This window comes from Canis lupus, chromosome 2, assembly GCF_003254725.2.
Source record: "Canis lupus dingo isolate Sandy chromosome 2, ASM325472v2, whole genome shotgun sequence".
In the NCBI taxonomy this organism is placed as follows: Eukaryota; Metazoa; Chordata; class Mammalia; order Carnivora; family Canidae; genus Canis; species Canis lupus.
The window spans coordinates 2,344,254-2,365,410 of NC_064244.1; the positions used below are offsets into that span (position 1 = coordinate 2,344,254).

The 21,157-nt window shown below is 38.8% G+C and overlaps 1 protein-coding gene and 1 long non-coding RNA gene across 33 annotated transcripts in view; one reads left to right on the forward strand and one right to left on the reverse strand.

Annotated features, from left to right (window-relative positions):
- LOC118353884 (uncharacterized) overlaps nt 1-16,892 on the reverse strand; it is a 61,899-nt gene extending 45,007 nt beyond the window's left edge. Inside the window, exon 1 of the long non-coding RNA XR_004813420.2 lies at nt 16,657-16,892. This is a non-coding gene — a long non-coding RNA (uncharacterized LOC118353884). The remainder of the gene's footprint in view (nt 1-16,656) is intronic.
- Nucleotides 1-21,157, forward strand: part of PARD3 (par-3 family cell polarity regulator) — a 651,639-nt gene that overhangs the window by 80,261 nt on the left and 550,221 nt on the right. The window contains exon 1 of one of the 32 annotated variants that reach the window (XM_035712909.2): nt 20,502-20,521. The exons of the other annotated variants lie outside the window; for them this stretch is intronic. Within the exon in view, the coding sequence (XP_035568802.1) occupies nt 20,519-20,521 (3 nt within the window). The 5' untranslated portion in view covers nt 20,502-20,518. Of the gene's footprint in view, nt 1-20,501; nt 20,522-21,157 lie in introns of those variants that run through there. 32 annotated transcript variants of the gene reach the window in all.

Sequence of the window (21,157 nt, forward strand, 5' to 3'; positions counted from 1 at the left end):
TAATCCTTCATTATGCAGATTTGTAGCTGTAATAATAGTACAATATAATGTTAGGGGTTTTCAGTCTGCAAACTCATTAATTTCTAGAACCAGTTAATTTATCCTTTAGTAAACAAGATTTGGGTTTTGAGAGAGACTGGGAGAGGCTCTCAGGTATTATAGCTGTGGACAGAACAACTTTGTGTGTCCCTGACTGCTCCTTTTTATATATAGCTGGATTTAATTAGTTAATGTGTTGTTAATTTTTTTTTGTGTTTGTGTTCATTAGGGAGATAATATCTATATTTTAATATGTTCCTCTGATTTTTAAATCTGATTTTTAAACAAGAGTAGTCTGAACTTTCAAAATGAGTTGAGAAGTTTTCCCTTTTAGTTCCTTTTTTTTTTTTTTAAAGGTTTTATTTATTTATTCATGAGAGACAGAGAGAGAGAGAGAGAGGCAGAGACACAGGCAGAAGGAAAAGCAGGCTTCATGCAGGGAGCCCGACGTGGGACTCGATCCTGGGTCTCCAGGATCAGGCCCTGGGCTGAAGGCAGGCGCTAAACCACTAAGCCACCCAGGCTGCCCTCCCTTTTAGTTCTTGAAAGTGTTTACATTAAATTGGCATTAATTCTTCTTTAAATGTTTACAAAAGAGAATTCAGTAATGAAGCCATCTGAGCTTGGAGTTTTCTTTGTGGGAGAGTTTTAAATTATGAATCTATATTTAAAAACAGATACAGGGTTATTGAGTTTTAAATCTTGTATCAGATTGGTAATTTGTGTCTTTTGAGGAATTGGCCATTTCATCTGAGTTTGTCAAATTAATTAGCATAAAGTTGCTCATCATACTCCATTATTATCCTTTTAATATCTATATGATTTGTGGTGATATCCCTGTTGCATTACAATTACAATATTACAATTTGTGATTTCTCTTCATCCATCTTAGTATCACTAGGAGTCTATCAGCTTTATTGATTTTCAAGGATCTAATTTTTGGTTTTGCTCATATTCTGTATTCATCCATTTGCAAGTTCCTTGATTTCTCATTTAGCTTTACTATTTCCTGCTTTATTCTTTGGTTTAATTTGCTTATTTTTTTAAGGCTTCTTAAGGTGGAAACTTAGATAATTGTTTTTAAGCCTTATATAAGCATTTAGAGCTATAAATTCCCCATCAAACTTTAACTACAATTCACAATTTGTGATACGTTGAATTTTTATGACTCACTTAAGATAGCTTCTAATTTCCCTTGTGAGTTCTTTTTACCCGTGGGTTATTTAGAAACATACTCCTTGTAATTTTCTTTTCTTTTTTTTTCTTGTAATTTTCAAATAATCCAAACATTTGGAGATTTTCCACTTATCTTTATTATTGATTTATAATTTAATTTTGTGGCTAGTGAACATATGGCTGTATTATTTCAGTTCTTTGAAATGTACTGAAACTTCCTAATGACTCAGTGTATGGTTTTCTGAGTGAATATTCCACGGGCACTTGAAACCCTTTTTGTTTCTTATCTTAGTCAGAAAAGGAAAGACAAGTTGGATTGAGAACAAAACGGCACCTTTCTTCTGGCTGAGATGTGGGAGTAATGCAGGCTGATGTGTTCACAGTGACTTTGCTGTTGTATTTTGTATGGGGAGGGGTCAAGGAGATCCCTTCCATGTGGGATTGACTACAAAGCTGTAATGATATAGGAGGTAATTTTAGTTTGTTGAAGGAAGATTGCTTAAGTGGTTCCTTCCTCAAATTGCAAATTCACTTTCGTTTTTCTTGGCAACTCAAAAAAATAATAGAAATACAATTTGTCTTACTGAAATTCTTTTTTTATTAGTAGGTCTGTTATGTAATATGTATACATATTCTAAGGATGGTAATTTCATAAGTGGGTGAACTCAGACTGTTTTTTGAAATGACAATGTATCTGCTCTGCATTTCCCTATTAAAATACTAAAATTTGATGCCTTGAGCCTTTTCTTAGAATTTTATAGCTAGAGTGAGGCAGATAAAATAAAACACCTTGGGATAGTCAGGAAAAAAATTACCACATTCTTTTAAAGAGCTTATACCAGCAAGGGGCTCTGTCAAATAAATACAACCATTTGGCAACATAAATTTTCATTCCTAGGAATATTGACCCAATTGAACTTCACTAATCCCTAGACATTGGGTTTTTAAAAAAGCACTTTCCTTTTACTGGATTGTGATAGATACAAAATCATAACAGATCATAACTGCAACCAAAAATCAAACACTTACTTCAATAACTAGTAATACTGATATATTGTTCATATATGAACACAAAAGAGGTATTCCCATGAAAATTTGATTTCATCCAAACTAGTTGAAAGTTTTATAATTTTTTTTTTTTTTTTAAAGATTTTACCCGTTTATTCATGAGACACACGCACACAGAGAGGCAGAGACACAGGCAGAGGGAGAAGCAAGCTCCATGCAGGGAGCCCGACATGGGACTCGATCCCAGGTCCCCGGGATCTGGCCCTGGGCTGAAGGTGGCACTAAAATGCTGAGCCACCAGGGCTGCCTGAAAGTTTTGTAATATTAAACATATTTTTGTTAACTTTACTAATTTAAATTTTCATTGTCCTTTTGACATAGTTTTATGTAATTGTTAACTTTACTAATTTAAATTTTCATTGTCCTTTTGACATAGTTTTATGTAATTTGCAGGCTCAGAAATTCTCATTTTCAACAGTCTGCATTCCTGCATCTGTACATTTATTTGTCTAGAAGGGCAAAATTTCTAAAAGATGAGCTAGGAGATTAAAGCTGACAGGTGTCATAAGTAAGTACTGCACGTCTCATAAGATAAACCATGTTTTTTCTTTTTAAGATGTTTCATGAGTGATAACACTTAGGAGATAGCTCTGACAAATTATTTTATTGAGCATTTTAAGAAACATGCTGAAAAATTTTTATGAATTGCTCTTTATTTCTGATTCAGATTAGAAAACCTATTAAAATTCTTTAAAACACACATGGAAAAGCCCCTGGTTTTGGCTAAAGGGAGGCAAGGGGAATGTTGGATGTGGGTTTTATCAGGAAGTGTATCTTTCCTTCTTTTCCCCATCCTTCTAAATTTAATCTCTCCCTGGGGATGGATCACGGATGAGTACACAGCCAGGAGAAAAGCACAATGATATACTTGGGCTGCTGTCAGATTACTTTCAGGCTCCTGTAGGAGATTGTTCATTGCATAATGAAGTTAATTTTTTGTGTGTAACTTCTTTAGTGTATTGGGAATTAAGTGGGAGTTATTTTGTGCATGTACTTGTCAGATTGGCTTTTTGTAGCAGACCCTTCTATAGTAAATAAAGATGTTTAGCTTCCATTTTACATGTGGAATACTTCAAATTCTCACAATAATTTTTTATTCATAGCAGTATATCTTTAAAAAAGGAGGTTACCTTGGCATTTTAAGGATTTATGTATGAGGATAATTTGATTATTTTACCTAATGTGAAAACCCTGAATATTATACTAAATATGACAAACTATTTTAAATGTTAATGTACTGTTTAAGAATTTGGAATCTGGGCAGCCCGGGTGGCTCAGTGGTTTAGCGCCGCCTGCAGCCCAGGGCGTGATCCTGGAGACCCTTGATCGAGTCCTGCGTCAGGCTTCCTGCATGAAGCCTGCTTCTTCCTCTGCCTGTGTCTCTGCCTCTCTCTCTCTCTCTCTATGCATCTCTATGAATAAATAAATAAAATCTTTAAAAGAAATTGGAATCTTTGCTATTTCTAGATAATGAGAAAGAAAAGGCAAGTATACAAGTGGTTGTATTCTGGGCGTAAAAAATGTTACAGTGACATCTCTGATTTGGGAGTACTTAAAAGTAGGCAACTGTGTGACATACGAACTGAAAACTGGTTAGCTAAGCACTAGCACAAATGAAAGCACATGATTTTAAGTTGGAGAGGCACCAGTTCTCAGTGGTAAGATGATGGTGGAGCAGGAGGACCTTAGGTTTGCCTTGTCTGATGAATACAACTAGGTAACTAGCAAATCATCGTAAATACCCCAGAAATTGACAGTGAAGCTTGGCAGAACAAACTCCATAACTAAAGGTGGAGAAGAGGTTACGTCAAAGAAGGTAGGAAGTGTGGAGATACAATTTTGAGAGAAACTGAGATTTGAGAGAAACTGATCTATAGAGGGGAGGTTGTAGAGAAGGGTGAGAGACAGATCAGCACACAGGAGAGTACATAGGGAAAATGAATCCCCATACCGATTGGCTTAGAAAGTGAGATGGGCCAAATTTTGTGACTTCTGGCAGTCAGCGGGGCTTAAGTCTGGATTTTTAAAGGTCACTGGGCTAGGCTAGGTTAGAGCCCCAAGGGTATTGCACTGCTCTTGGAGAGAAGGTAGGCAAACAGCCTGTGGATATACAATGTGAAAACAATGATCTGAAAAATGCTAGGGGCACTTGGTGGGGATATTATTTGCTCATTTTGGAGCATGTTCTAGAGAGGCAGCATTCATAGAGAGACCCGCCTGGGAACAGAGGAATTGGCTGGTGGCCTTTCCTTCCCCTGTCCCTCAGTGCAAGTGCTGGGCCACCTGTGGGAACCAGCACAATGCCAACACTCACTACTTAACTTGTTTACATCAAACTCTCCCTCTCCTGCCCCTTGTGCACTGGTGGAACAGTCCTTCTCAGACTCACTTGCCTCAGTCCTACTGCAGTGGGACCCCTCTCCCAGAAGACTGGCCCAAACCCAGCTCATACTGCATCTCCCCATGCAACGGTTTTACAGTCTCAGTTTGGCAACAGTGGCAACAGGTCTCATTTCACAAGCAGACCAGAGCACAACTAGTTAAAACGTGCCACATTCAGGCCAGGGACTAAATACTGTCCACAATAGGTAAAGAGATCTGCTGCAGAGGACTGGCTTGAAGGATAAGGCAGCCAGAACAAAACAGCAGGGCACATGCAGCATACTTTGGAGATACTCTCAGAAGTTCCAGGCACTGAGGAACAGTGGACACTACATAGCAGAACATTATTAGACCTCGTCTTCATAAGGCCATTACCCTCAAAATGTAGCTGACTTTCCTAGAAAAGGTTTTTCCAGAGAAACAGGCACAGAGACGTAGACAAAATGAGAAGACAGAAATTTATACTAAATGAAAGAACAGGAAAAGGCCCTGGCCAGAGATCTAAGCATAACAGATAAAAAGAATATGTCTGATGTAGTATTTAAAGCACTGAACATGAGAATACTCACTGCACTTGAGATCAAAGTAGAAGACATGAGTGAGATCCTTAACACAGGGATAAGGAATAGCAAAGCAGAGCTAAAGGGCTCAATAAATGAAATGAGAAACACACTTGATGGAATGAACAGCATGATGGAAAAAGGAGAGGAACAAATTAATGACCTAAAAGACAGAGTATTGGAAAGTAATCAAGCTGAGCAAGAGAGAAGAAAATATGCAAAACAAGAATAGACTTAGGAAATTCAGTGACTCCATCAAACATTAGAACATTTATATTATAGGAGTCCAAGAAGAGAGAAAAAGAGGTAGAGAATTTGAGGAAATAATAGCTGAAAACTTCTTTAAATATGGGAAAGGAAACAGATATCTAATTCCAGGAGGCACAAAGAACCCCCCAAAAAATCAACAAAAGCAGATCCACGCTACAATATTATAATTAAATTGGCAAATAGAGTGATAAAATTAAAAGCAGCAAGACAAAAAGTAACATACAAAGGAAACCCCATATGGCCAGGAGGGAATTTTTCAGCAGAAATTTTCTAAGCCAAAAAGGAGTGGCATGATAAGTTCAAAGAATTGAAGGGGAAAAATCTACAGCCAAGAATTCTCTATCCAGCAAGGAAGGCTGTCATTTGGAATAGAAGGAGAGAAAATGTTTGCCGGGTAAACAAAAACTAAAGGAGTTCATTACCATAAACTAGCCCTGCAAGAAATATTAACGGGGACTCTGAGTGGGAAGGGAGAAATCAAAAGTGACAGTATGAAGGTAGAGAACAGAAAAGCAATGAAAATGAATATTTCTGTAAAAAATTAGTCAAGGAACTTAAAAAATAAAATGATGTAAAATGAGACAACATATACCTAAGATGTGGGGAGGAGAGGAGTAAAGATTGGGTTCAAACTTAAACAATTACCAACTTAATATGGACTGCTGTATGCAGAGGAGGTTATATATAAACCTAATGGTAACCTTATATTCAACACCAGTAATAGATATGAAAGAATAAAGAGAAAGAAACACAAATACATCACTAGAGAAAATGAAAACACAATGGTCCCAAACCTTTGGGACACAGGAAAAGTGGTTCTAAGAGGAAAGTTTATAGCAATATAAGCATACCTCAAGAAGCAAGAAAAATCTGAAAATAACCTAACTTTACACCTAAATAAAACCTAAAACCAGCAGATGGAAGGAAGTAATAAAGATTAGAGCAGAAATAAATGATATAGAAACTAATAAAAGCAATAGAATGGATCAATGAAACCAAGAGCCAATCTTTGAAAAAAATCAGTAAAATTGATGCTAAACCTCTAGCCAGACTTAGCAAGAAAAAAAAAAAAGAAATGACTCAAAATCACAAATCAGAAAGAAATAGCAACCAACACCATAGAAATATGAAGTTATAAAGAATATTATGAAAACCTATATACCAATAAATTGGATAACCTGGAAGAAATGTGTAAATTCCCAGAAACATATAAACCATCAAAACCGAAACAGGAAGAAGTAGAAAGTATGAACAGATTGATACCCAGCAAAGACATAAACTCTGAACAAATAAAAGTCTAGGATCAGATTGCTTCATAGGCAACATCTAACAAACTTTTAAAGGAGAGTTCATACCTATTTTTCTCAAACTATTCCAAGAAATAGAAGAAGAAGGAAAACTCCCAAATTCATCCTATGAGACCAGCATTACCCTAATACCAAAACCAGGTAAAGACACCACTAGAAAAGAGAAGTATAGGCCAATATCCCTAATGAATATAGACACAAAATTCCTCAAATAAATGCTAGCAAACTGAATCCAACAAAACATTAAAAAAATCATTCGCCATGATCAAGTGTGCTTTATTCCTAGGTTGCAAGGATGGTCAGTATTCACAAATCAATAAGGAGATACATCAATAAGAGAAAGGATAAGAACCATATGACTATTACAGTAGATGCAGAAAAAGCATTTGACAGTGTACAACATCCATTCACGATAAAATCCTCAAAAAAAAAAAATAGGTTTAGAGGGAACATGCCTCAACATAATAAAGGCCATATATGAAAAACTCTCAGCTAACATCATCCTTAATGGGGGACAAACAAAGCTTTGCCGTAAGGTCAGGGACAGTAAAGGATGTCCACTCATCACTTTAATTTGCATTGTACTGGAAGTCCTAGTCACAGCAATCAGACAATAAAAAGAGATAAAAGGAATCCAAATTGGTAAAGAAGAAGTAAAACTTCCACAATTTGCAGATATCATGGTGCTATATATAGAAAACGTAAAAGACTTCACCAAAAAACTGCTAGAATTGGTAAATGAATTCAGTAAAGTCATAGGATATGAAATCATTGCACAGAAATTGGTTGCATTTCTATACACTAATAATGAAGCAGCAGAAAGAGAAATTAAGAAAATGGTCCCATTTACAGTTACACAGAAACCCATAAGATACTTAGGAATAACTTAAAGTAGTAAAAGACCTGTACTCTGAAAACTATAAAACACTGATAAAAGAAATTGAAGAAGACACAAATAAGTGAAATGACATTCCATGCTTATGGATTGGAAGAACAAATATTTTGAAAATGTCTCTATTATTTAAAGCAATCTACAGATTTAACAATCTCTATCAAAATAGTGACAGCATTTTTCACAGAGCTAGTCCTAAAATTTGTATGGAATCACAAAAGACCCCAAATAGCCAAAGCAGTCTTGAAAAAGAAAAAAAGAAAAAAAAAAAGAAAAACAAAGCTGGAAGCATCACAATTCCAACTTCAAGTTATAGTGCAGAGCTGTGGTAATCAAAACAGTGTGGTACTGGCATACAAATAGACAGATAGATGAGTGGAAGAGAATAGAAAACCAGAACTAAACCCATAGCTATATGGTCAAATAATCTTTGACAAAGTAGAGAAGAATATCTAATGGGAATAGACAGTCTCCTTAAATGGTGTTGTGAAAACTGGACAGCAACATGGAGAGAATGAAATTGAACCATTTTTTAACACCATACACAAAAATGAATTCACAAAATAGAGTAAAGGCCTAGAGGTGAGACCTGAAGCTATAAAAATTCTAGAAGAGAATACAGGCAGTAATTTCTTTGATATGGGCCATAGCAACTTTTTTTTCTAGATATGTGTCCTGAGTTAGGGGAAATAAAAGCAAAAATTAACTATTGAGACTAGATCAGAATAAAAAGGTTCTGCACAGTGAATGAAACAGTCAACAAAACCAAAAGGCAACCTGTGGAATCGCAGAAGATATTTGCAAATGACATATCCAGTAATGGGTTAGTATCCAAAATATATGGAGAACTACAAGTCAACACCCAAAAAACAATCCGAGTAGAAAATGGTCAAAAGACATCAATAAGAAGCCAGATGGCCAACAGACATATGAAGAGATGTCCATCATCACTGACCTTCAGGGAAGTACAAATCAGTCACCTGATTGTACAGTGAGGTATCATGTCACCTGTCAGAATAGCTAAAATCAGCAACACAAGAAATAACAGTTTTGGGGAGGATCTGGAGAAAAAGGTACCCTTATGCACTGTTGATGGGAATGAAAACTGGTGTGGCCACTTTGGAAAACAGTACGGAGGTCCCTCAAAAACCGCAAAATAGAACTACCCTCCAATTCAGTCATTGAGCTTCTGGATATTTACTCAAAGAAGGCAGAAACACTAATTTAAAGAGATAAATGCACCCCTATGTTTATAGCAGCATTACTTACAGTAATGAAATTATGGAAATAGCCCGTGTCCATCAATTGTTGGATAAAGATGTGGTCTATATACACAATGGAATATTCCTCAGCTGTAAAAAAGGAATGAAATCTTAGCATTTGCAAGGACAAAGATGGAACTAGAAAGTATACTGTTCACCAAAATAAGTTAGAGAAAGACAAAGACCATTCATACGTAGAATTTAAGAAATAAATGAGCAAAGGAAAAAAAAAGACAAATCAAGAAACAGATTCTTAACCATAGAGAACAGACAGATGGTTACTAGAAGGGAGAGTGTAGGGGGATAGGGGAGTACACTTGCCATGACGAGCACCAGGTATTGTGGTGGAATAACTGTATGGAATTGTTCAGTTACTATATTGTACACCTGAAACTAATATAACAATGTATGTTAAAAAGTGGAGAGGCACCTTTAGGTGCATATTTTCCATTCTTTTATTATTTTATTATTTTTTATTTTATTTTCCATTCTTTTAATACTTGTTAGGTTATGTTTCAGGATTGAAGATCATTTTGCCGCTTTGATTTGTGAAGTGCTCTATGCCACTACCATCTGCAGAAATACTTAAGATTGAGGTTTAGTTGGCTACTAATGTGAAAACATTCAGAAATGACACTTGTTCATTGTCAGAGTCTTTTAGAAATTTTATTTGTTGTGTTTTAATGCACAGGTTTCCTAAAGTGTATTTGTATTTACTTAAAGTATTACATTATTTTATTATTTGAGAGCTGAAGTTTTTCTAAAAAATTGTTTTATTAATTATGATAAATTCTGGGCAGCCCTGGTGGCTCAGCGGTTTAGCGCCGCCTGCAGCCCAGGGTGTGATCCTGGAGACCCTGGATCTAGTCCCACGTCAGGCTCCCTGCGTGAAGCCTGCTTCTCCCTCTGCCTGTGTCTCTGCCTCTCTCTCTCTCTCTCTCTCTCTCCCCCTCCCCCCTCTCTGTGTATTCTCATGAATAAATAAATCTTTAAAAAATTATGATAAATTCTTAACTAGACCAAGGATAATGGAGAATGAAGGGCTTTTGTTCTGCTTTGCTCACTTACAGATCCATCACACACACACTACTAAGCTTCAAAACATTTAGATTTTAATAAAATAGCCTGAATAAACTTGGTCTTTGGTCTGTAATCCATTGCAAGGGTCTTGTGTTGTCTCAGTGTTAGATGTTAGGTGCCCACGGGCTCTGCCCAATAAATGGTGGTTAGAGGGTGTGAAGGGAATGGATGCAGTGGCATTTGCGTGGGGGTGGTGGGTTGAATACTTTCGTTATGCACCACAGGGAAACTCACTTTTAATTCTCTAACAAGAGAGTGTTTAATACAGGGCCGGAAGAATTTTATTCTGGCAACTGTGTGTAGGATCTGGAATGGAGAAAGGAGAGAACAGGGACAGACAGAAAACCTAAAAGGTTTCAGAGTGCCTATAAATCATCGTGTTTAGAAAGTTGGATAGTTACTGATTGAAAAAACAAACCCAGCAGTCTCATTGCAGCGGTCAGATTTGCTTCAGTTAAAATGAATTTCATCCTCTTTATAAAGTACGGGGTGGTAGTTCTTTGTGCTTTCAGGGTTGAGCCATCTGGGAGGGTAGACCTGCTTGGGGTCCTGTATGGCTTACTCTGCCTGTGGAGAGTCTGCTTTGGACAGCAGACAGATGCCGTTCATCATAAACAGTCTGAGCAAATGGGAAGATGCCACATAAAACATCAGAGCGGGCAACTTTTCCCAAGACCTGGAGTTTCTGGGTAGGAGTGAGCTCACACCCTTGCATGCCCAGAGCAGCTGCTCCTTAGATGTGGTTTTTGCTCTTGACTCTGCAGGAACCCACCCACCCTGCCCCTTTCATTTACTCTCTCATTTCCCGTAGGCATGTGAGCTTGGGACTTGTGCACCCAAGCATTTAAAACTTCTTGGAATGATGGAATAGCCCACCACATTGTGTGAAGTGGGAATGGATGGGATGGTCTGGTTTGTGTGGGCTCAAGGGACAGTATAATGTGGAGGGCGGGGGGGGGGGCAAGGTCTTGTACTGCCCCTTTATTATTAGATGGGGAAGTGGCCAGAGCTTTTAATTGCCTGAGCTCACACAGCTAGTTACTGGCAAAGCAGGGAATAGAGTTGATTCCCCGTCTACAGAAACTAATGGGCAGCTGCCAGCCATGGAAGCCTCGGAGACACTGTGAGGTTGTAGAAGCCTCTCTTAGGTCTGTGCTCAGGGAGGAGGGTGTAAAGACATAATGCTGGCCTTTCCTATACATATAAGAGAGAAGAGCTTTTGTTTTAGGAAACCACTAACTCTTGAGTATGAAACTCCTATAGCTCCTGGGAGCTATAGGAAGTTTTAGGAAGTTACACTGCATCTAGCTCAGAGGCATTTGGCTGTTGATGGATATAGTTAGGCAGAAATCCATCAGATGCAAATTGATTACCTATATTGACCCTTAAACCTGGGAAGAACTTTGACTAAATTTTTGTCTCGAGAAATTCATACTCACATACTGCATTTAGCTGCTGCATGGCTGAGAACAAAGGTTTTTTTTTTTTTTTTTTTTTTTTTAAAACCTCAAGCATACTCAAGATAGTAGGTAGAATCAGCATGTTAAGCAAATTATACTTTAAGTATACTGGAGAATTTACCTATTTACAATGTAACTTGATATTGAGTTATAATCCTGGTGTGAAGTGGTGGTGTTCCTAATGCTGGTTGCACAGTAGTATCGCTTTGGTTTCTAAATTGGTTGTTCTGGGTTAGAGTGGATGGGTGGTACCTAGTTAATAAAGCTGCTCAGGTGTTTCTGATGAATCAGGATTGAGAATCACTGGTATTTAGTGCCATTCCCTTTTGAGACAGATTGACACTAGATATTTGTGTTCCTAAAAGAGTAGATTTTATAGTGTGTAATACTAGCCTACATGGTTGAGGAAGAGACTTTTTTTTTTTTTTTTTGAAAATTCTGGCTAATAATAATAGTAAACTAATACTGAGCAGTAACTAAATAAATGTCTTGAGCTGTTTTAACTTCGTTAAGGGCTTTGACTCATTTAATCCTTTTATCTCCTCTATGAGTTGGGTGCTCTTGTTACTCAGATCTTGGATGAGGAAACTGAGGCAGAGAGAGGTGTTAAGTAATTTGTTCCAGTGAGGTCCAGGTCCTCTTAGCTTCTGAGCTCTATTGTGTTGAATGGACTCATGTTTCCTTCATATTTATGATTAACAAGCCATAGAGCTCAAGAAATTGATTATTTATTTATTTATTTATTTAAAGATTTTATTTATTCATGAGAGAGACAGAGAGGCAGAGACACACACAGGCAGAAGAAGAAGCAGGCTCCATGCAAGGAGCCCAATGCGGAACCTGATCCTGGGACCTCCAGGATCATGACCTAGGCCGAAGGCTTAACCGCACTGAGCCACCCAGGTGTCCCCAAAATATGGAGATTCTTGATCCAACATCCAAAATCCAGTATCTCATCAGTGTTATACATAACCTGGAGTCCTGAAGAAGTCATTTCCACAAGGTAAAGGAGATAGAGCAACACTGCATTTATCTGAAGATGACAGTATTCCTCATAGGAGAGGACCTCATCTCCCGTGTGCACATTGAAAACAGTGAAGACTGGTTACTGGGCGTGGATCTTGCTTAAACTGCTGGACCTTATCGGCCTGACGCATAGAGCAGTAGAGAATTCCTCTCATACAGTTTATAGCAGAGTGCTCCAGTTCTTGGGTTCTTCCCATGTCATCATCAGTGGGCCTGTATGCAAGAGCCAAACCCAGGCCCCAGACTGTCACGGATTTTTGCCTTCTGATCGTCTCCGCATGTTTTAGTGGGAAAGAGACCTGTGATGTTGACTTGACAATTCTGTAATAATGATCCAGTTTATCCCACAGAGTTTCATTATCAGGTCTTGGAAGATTAATGCTTTTAAGAGGTTCATAAACTGAGCCTGAGCGCTTGGCGTGGGCTCTTCGCTCCAACACCAGCCAGTTCACTTCAGCCATGAGCTCGAGAAGTGGATTTTATTTTTACTTTATTTTTTTAAAGATTTTATTTATTCATGAGAGACAGAGAGAGAGAGAGAGAGAGTGGCAGAGACATAGGCAGAGGGAGAAGCAGGCTCCATGCAGGGACTCTGATGTGGGACTTGATCCTGGATCATGCCCTGAGCCAAAGGCAGATGCTCAACTGCTGAACCAACCAGGCGTCCCAAGAAGTGAAATTTTTTTTAAAGATTTTATTTATTTTTTTATTCATGATGGGGGGGGGGGGGGGCAGAGACACAGGCAGAGGGAGAAGTAGGCTCCCTGCAGGGAGCCCAACGTGGGACTTGATCCCGGGTCTCCAGGATCAGGCCCTAGGCTGAAGGCAGTGCTAAACTGCTGAGCCACCCCGGCTGCCGCTCAAGAAGTGGATTTTAAAGGTGTTGGCATTTCTACAGCTTGCACATTTGCTTTGCAGCTGGTCTTTGTCCCTTGGACTATGAGTAGACTGTGTGATGTGTAGTCCAGGTGTGCTGCCATTGGTCACACAGTGAGGCTGATTTATCCCCAGGGCTCTCCCCCACTCTTAATCACCCACCTTTTGGTATTCTGTTTTCAGGATCAATAGCACAGCATGGCAGTAAAGAGAAAAAAAATATCTCAGTCCTGGTCAGTTTTCTGATTTATTGCCAATTTAATATTTTTACTAGTATGTCCTGTGGTCCTATGTACTATACTTACTGTGGTGATAATCAAATTATTTTAAATAATTTATTGAGGTCAGGAACAGGACAGTTTACTATTTATAATTTTTTACTAGTAAACTTAGAAATTTGCTAACAAATAGAATTATTTTACTAGCAAATTTAGGTATGTTTGAGGTTTTGGAAAAAACTAGTTGTAAAGGAGAAATGAGGGATGCCTGGGTGGCTCAGCAGTTAAGTGTCGACCTTCAAGCTCAGGGCGTGATCCCAGAGTGCCAGCATCAAGTCCCACATTGGGCTTCTCCCTCTGCCTATGTCTCTGCCTCTCTCCCCGTGTCTCTCATGAATAAATAAATAAAATCTTTAAAAAAAATAAAGGAGAAACGAAGAGAAATAAACAATAGTACTGTGCCCACCCTTATAAGAGAGAGGATGCTCATACAACATGAGCAACATACATACAACATACATCCAGTACAAACTTTTAAAAATGGGCATGATTTGGGGGCATGGCTCATGGATGGCTGGATGGCTCATGTGGTTAAACTTCCGACTCAGGTCATAATCTCAAGGTCATGGTATCAAGCCCGACTTTGGGTTCCACATTGGGTTTGGAGCCGGCTTAAGATTCTCTCTCCCTCTCCTTCTGCCCCCCCACCCCCAAACAAAATAAATAAAAATGGGCATGATTTGGAAGGCCATTTTAATTGCATGGAGAAAGCTATAGATCACGATGCAGCTTTCAATTGCACCGCATTGTGTTTTTCCCATTCCAAAATGTGTTATATAGAGAAATATTTTAAGCAGTATAGGATTAGTTCTGCAACATTCTCACTGTTTATTTTCTCATGAACACAAGTTTATTCTAATTTCTCATTAAACTGTCCCCACGCTGTGAAGTTTCAATTAAGATCCGTTTTTGCCTTGATGGGATGAACTGTTTCTGTCCATGGAGAATAGGGAAACTTTGTGCTCATAGAGTGCTCTCTGCTGGTGGCTTTGGTTTTAATAGTAGTTACACACCCATCACCATGTAAGTACAGAAGTGGGACACACGAACTTGAGAGTCAAAAGAGATTTAAAGATTTAAAGCCTGGCTCCCAGCTGGGTGCCCCTCTGCCGTGGGGCAGAGAATGTAAGACAGCCCCTGTGGAAAAGGCTGGCTCCCGTGCTTGGTCCTGCATTCTTGCTGACGTGCCAAGCCCAGGGGCCTTCAGTGCCTCTGCTGCATCACTGTGATCAATACTTGAGCATATTTTAAAACACAGGGTACTAGGATAATGCAAAATTTATGAGGTGGTTGGGTTTTTTTCCCCCATAAGCAGGGAACTGGCTGTGGATAAGAGGGAGTTTAAAAGTTTTCTGACATAATAAAGCTGAGATTTATTACTATGATCTGATAAATACCTGATACATTTTGTTTTTTAAAAGCTTGTTTGAAATATACAGTAATCTAAGCTGAAAGGAGTTTATCATCTTATCTTTGACAAAACACTCGCTTTAAAATGTGGGGAGTCGTTAAGGTACAATGTTCCTTTAAGGAGAAGCCTATCCCTACCCCCAGAATAGGCACAATGACTTTGCTGGAATGTGTGCATGCACACCTGCATAGGTTTCAGATATAATTGATTACTTTTCATCTTAAGGTTTTAATGGATACATGTGAATCAAGGGCATTCCTTCCCTTCCTGGAGTCAATTTGGCAAATGGGAATATTACCACACTGATCTTGAGCTTTGTAAATACAATTCTGTGTTTTGGAAGGGGGTTTTAAAAATGCTTTGCTCTATCCCAAATACAGAGGCAAACAATGTGAAGCTATATGAAGTCAAAAGTTTTTGAGACTGAGGCCTCAGTTGAGAGCTTAGGCAAGAGACTCATGTAGTAAGTGTGCACAGGAAGTGTGAGGCTCACCGTGTCCCTATGTAAGAAGGGAGGTAGAATGACCACAGGGGGCACCATGTTATTATTATTTTTTTAAAAAAAGATTTTATTTATTTATTCATGAGAGACACAGGTGTGTGTGTGTGTGTGTGTGTGTGCACGCGCGCGTGCGCACAGAGACATGGGCAGAGGGAGAAGCAGGCTCCATGCAGGGAGCCCGACATAGGACTCGATCCCAGGTCTCCAGGATCAGGCCCTGGGCTGAAGGCGGCACTAAACTCCTGAGCCACTCGGGCTGCCCCACCATGTTAAATATCAAGTCTAGGGACACCTGGGTGGCTCAGTGGTTGAGCGTCTGCCTTCTGCTCAGGGCATGATCCTGGGGTCCTGAGATCCAGTGTGCATTGGGCTCCCTGTGGGGAGTCTGCTTCTCCCTCTGCCTGTGTCTCTCATGAATAAATTAATGAAATCTTACAAAAAAAAATCAAGTCTAGGTTATCCTGGTCCTACTTGAGATGAAGAACCAGGCCTTTTCTTCAGCCCTTACTTGTCATAGCACTTCCGTGGATGTTTCCTGTGATTGTAGCTTATGGTGACTCTGTGTGAAAGCACCAAGCCAGTTTACTATTAAGACAGGGAGTAGGTAAACTAATTTGTTTTCTGGGTAGGTAATGTCCAGTGGGAAGTGCAAGGGTGGATGACAGGATGGTGGTGGCTGAGATCTTACTATTACTATTTAGAAAATAATAAAGCTGATGTTTTTCTAGTGTTAGAATATACATATTTGCAATTTAACATGTGCTTAATTGAAAGTATAACCCAAATAGACATTTTTTTCATATAACTCAGATTAGCAGTGATACTTCTTTATTAATATCTTCTATCTGATACCAAATCATCCTACTTAGGAGTTCTCTCACTTTCTTCTTTAGTTTGGTCCTAACTGGTGAAAGCTTGGAATCTGACAACTTTGGAAGATTCCAGTCTGCAGTGACTGTGATTTGAAATGTGGAACAGTGATGCCTTGCTCCCCTAGCGTCTCTGTGAGGGTTGATACCATCCCCACCCCCCGTCACTGTGCCATCACTGTGGGCATTGGCACTCACCGGGATGGGCCCCCTCTTCCATCTCCTCGGTCCAGCTGGAGTGTTCCTGGAGGTGTCTGACCTCTGCGGTGGGGTTGGGGGAAGAGGCTCAGCCTCCTTCACTGTCCTCACACTTCCCCCACCCACAGGTGTGCTGTGCCGCTGAAGCATTTCTGCACTACTAACCTCTACTATTTTTCTTCTTTTCATGTAGTTTACTTTGTACTCTGTTCTTCCCACATTTGTTTGAGCCTTTTCAGAGACAAAATGGAGATACAGGAAAGAAATAATTTAACTTGAAGATGAGAATTCTGTTGCTTTTACAATACAATCACCTTAACTCTACAGTTGACTTCTTGTGGTTGCCCTTGGCCTTTGTAAAGAGTGATATGTTGCTTAAGATTCATATACAACTATATGTACACCATACACTGTATACAACCAAGCTGATTCTGCTTCAGTATCATAGTTAGGTAAACTTTTTCGAGGATACTTAGACTATTCAGTATAGATTTAGAATAAACTAATCACCTATCTCAAGATATTTATATTGCGTTTCTGGTATTATGCTGTGTGCAAAGTTTTATCAAATGTCCTCTAATCAGTCTGAAAAGTGTTTTCTTGTACTTCAAAGGCAAGTTATTTAAATTACAATGGAGTTTGCTTTACTAAATAATTTGAAATATTTCTGTAACTTCAATAGTGTATACTTGTATATCTGTAAGTTTTATTTCAGGTGAGTTGAGAAGAATTCTTGACACAGTATGAAATGGTATTATCTCCAAGGCAATTTTTTTTCCAAGTTAGAAAAAAACTCCACAGTGTCAAAAATTCACACTATACTTATTTGTTTGAAGGAGAAATTGTTTTCTTTTTTCTTTTTTTTAAAAAAGATTTTATTTATTTATTCATGAGAGACAGAGAGAGAGAGAGAGAGAGAGAGAGGCAGAGACACAGGCAGAGGGAGAAGCAGGCTCTATGTAGGGAGCCTGACATGGAACTCCATCCCGGGTCTCCAGTATCACACCCTGGGCTGAAGGTGGCGCTAAACCGCTGAGCCATCTGGGCTGCCCGAGAAATTGTTTTCTAACACACCTTGCACTATGAACTGAAATTTTGGTGCTAGCACTTGTTTGCATGTCCATGCAAGACTGAGATAAGCTTTTGCAGCAATGTCAAATGACTGCAGGACAGACCCATACAAGAATGAAACTGGAGGCTTTGAATTAAATACTCAGACCATCTGAGTTTTGTTTTTCTCTTGGCGTCATAAACTTTCAGTAAATATGGGCGCTGGTATTATATTTCACATCTGTGGGTGTGCTAAATGTATGCTAATTGAATTATGTATGTAATATTCATTACTCAGCTGTGATGTGAAAATTGAAAGTCTTGAATTTGACATTAAGTTCTTGGTCCAAATCTTAGATTGGCCTGAAATGTCTTAGTGGTGAGAAGATAAAAAGGGCCTGATTACTATGTGACATTGGGCAGGGCTAACTAAAAAGGTGGGTGGTTTCTCTTGTGCTCATATGAACACATTGATCGCTTCAGCTGTCAAACAAGTTTTATGTTTTTCTTGTCTGGTCTTGTTGACCTGCTATTTATTTTAGTCTTATGATAAACAGGAAGAGCTGTTCTAATACTCAGAGGGAATGTTTTAAGAACTGTTAAACAAATGTGAGGAATGAGAGTTTCATCCAGAAAGGATTTAACTTCAAAAAAAAGGATCAGAGGGGAAGAATGTAAGATCACAAAATCTTTAAAATTTTAGAATTAAAAAATTCTATTTGGGGTCTTTCAAAATGGTTTTTTTCTATTCAGATCTCAAATTGTAGGTTCACATTTCCTGCTTCTGTTGGTGATATATTACCTTGTTTTAATAGTTGTTTAGTACATGACACTTGAGATGACATCAAGTTTGGGGCTCAAGTGAGCAATTTCTATGCAGGTCTGAAAAGCTTAGCCCTGGTAGGGATCTTGTGTGGCCAGCTTGGCTCAACATTTCACGGTCCCGGGGTAAAGAAAAAAGTAAAAGGCATGTGTTGAACATTGATCATGTCCAGGCCTCGTCCCCCATTATTCAAACATGCCATGTATGTTTTGGCCTTCCCACCTTTGTCCTAAGATTTACCCTGATTGAAACAAAATAATTCCTTCATGAAGGGTTCTTTGTCTTCAGTGTTTTCTGAATTTTTGTAATTCCTGTACCACGTGGTTGGCATTTAATTTTGATAATTAGATATTGTTAGTGAGCTTTCCACATACCTATGGCTTGCCTCCCCAAATTAATATTAAAGTCTTGGCGAACAGGGCCCATTATCACAGACTTGGCTGTACCCTCTTTATTCCAAAACACAACCACTTTCAGACTGAGTGTTAAGTTCTTAATTGACCCATAGTATGTATCATGCCATCCTGTTATCGCCAGTTGTTCAAGTATGTGCTAAGTGTGGAAATGTTTTCAGCCATTAGGAGCCTGCACATGGATACTCTTCCATATCCTCGCCTAGTCCTGGTGGCAGCACTCTTCAGCAGTCTGGATGGGCTCCTGGCTTTGCTTCCTGCAGCCCACTTTCTGCGTCTGGGTGGTGCAGTTGTGGTTCCAATGCCATCAGCAGACTCTCTGCTTTGGGAAGCCATTCCAGGTGGATGGGGTCTGTAGAGCTTATTGCTCTGCTACTGCAGGGGCACATGCTTATAAGCATATGTTTGATGGAGAATGCTAGGTAGGGAAAGTTAGGTAAGTCTTAATTTTATGAGTTGTTTTCAAGATCAGGTTATGGTGGTCATGGGAGTGTTTATCTTATTTCCACTAAGGGAAGGAAAACTGCCCTGAGTGTGTTCAGTTTTCTTAATGTAGCATCGTAGACCGGTTAAGCCATATGTACTTAACTGGTGACCTCAGGGATAATTTGTCCCTCATTTTTATACACAAGGCCTCAGGTGCCCACAAGGAGGAAATGACTTGTGCAATGCAGGCCACTTAGCCTGTAGAGCCATTTTATTGCCCTTTTTTGTGGCCACTGACAGGCAGAATATGTGCCCACTAGATGTCTTTGTCATCAAACCCTGGTTTCTTGTTGCGGCTACTCTATCTGTGTACCTTCAAAGCTTCACAAACTAGCTTTGTTTCTGTTTTGTTGTCCTCCCCACCTTGGTCTGATAAGTTTTTACTTACAGCTCTTATTGTTTGAGGTAGTCCATTTCACACTTTAAGTACTACTTGTGTAATTATGTTTTGCCTGGTGTTTCCATGGAGCTAATTTGTTTCTTTGCTTCCATGCAGGTTTTTTTAATCAGAAACTCTACTGTTAAGTATGCTACAGAATAGTGATCAAACAGATTAGCAGTATGACATTCCGCCTTATCTGTAGGGGACAAGATCCAAGACCTCCAAAAGGTGCCTGAAACCTCAGGGCAGTACTGAACTCTTTGTATACTAACTAGGTTTTTCGTCTACATGCATACCCATGATAAAGTTTCATTTATAAGTTAGGCACAATAAGAATTAAAAGCAATAACTAATAATAAAATAGAACAATTATAACCATATACTGTAATAAAAAATTATGTGAATGTGGTCTCTCTCTCTTTCTCAGAATATCTTACTGTACTGTCCTCACCTTTCCTGTGATGACGTGAGATGATAAAATGCCTATGTGATGAGATGAAGTGAGGTGAGTGATATAGGCATTGTGATGTAGCGTTAGGCTAATTCTAACCTGACAGTATGTCAGGAGGAGGATCATCTGCTTTTGGATTGTGGTTGATGGCAGGTATCTGAAACTATGGAAAAGGAAACCATAGGGGACTATTGTATTCGTGCTTGCTGTTTTCTCTTTTAGTGCTTGAATTGTGCTACTTAATTTTTTTTTCTTAGATGGTATGTATCAGGTGTACTATAATTTTTTAAAAGGAATAAACTGAAGGCACAGGTACCTAAATTTCAAATACCTCGTAAGGGAAAATATTATAAACTATATAAAGACAGAGAACTAACCATGTATTAAAGGAAATTAGGAAGTTATATGGCATTATTAATATAATCTCCTTTATGTATATTCCATGAGGTATCTTGGAGTCCTTATTTAGAAAACTCAATTTCAGACGTGTTTGAAATTGATCAAATGGGCCATCTTGAGTCTTTAGGGATTTCCAGGGAAGACTAAGTGCCAACATATTTTCAAATAAATACGTTAATAAAGGACTGCAGCTGGGTCTTTGACTTGAGATAACTAGTAATGTGTATCAGTGAATGTTCTGGGTGTGAGGGTCGTGTTCAAGAGAGTCCCTATTGTTTTGTATCTCTAGTCCCTAGAGATTCTAGGAGGGTAGGGGATTTACTGCTGTAACCCTGTACCTAGTTCAGTGCCTGCATATAATAGATGCTCCATAAATATTTGAATGAGTCCACAGGTTCAGCACAGTGATAAATTATAAAACATGCACATCATCAAGATGTTATTATGCGTGCTGTTGAGAGATAGGGCAAAGGATAAAGTGGGATTGAAGACTGACA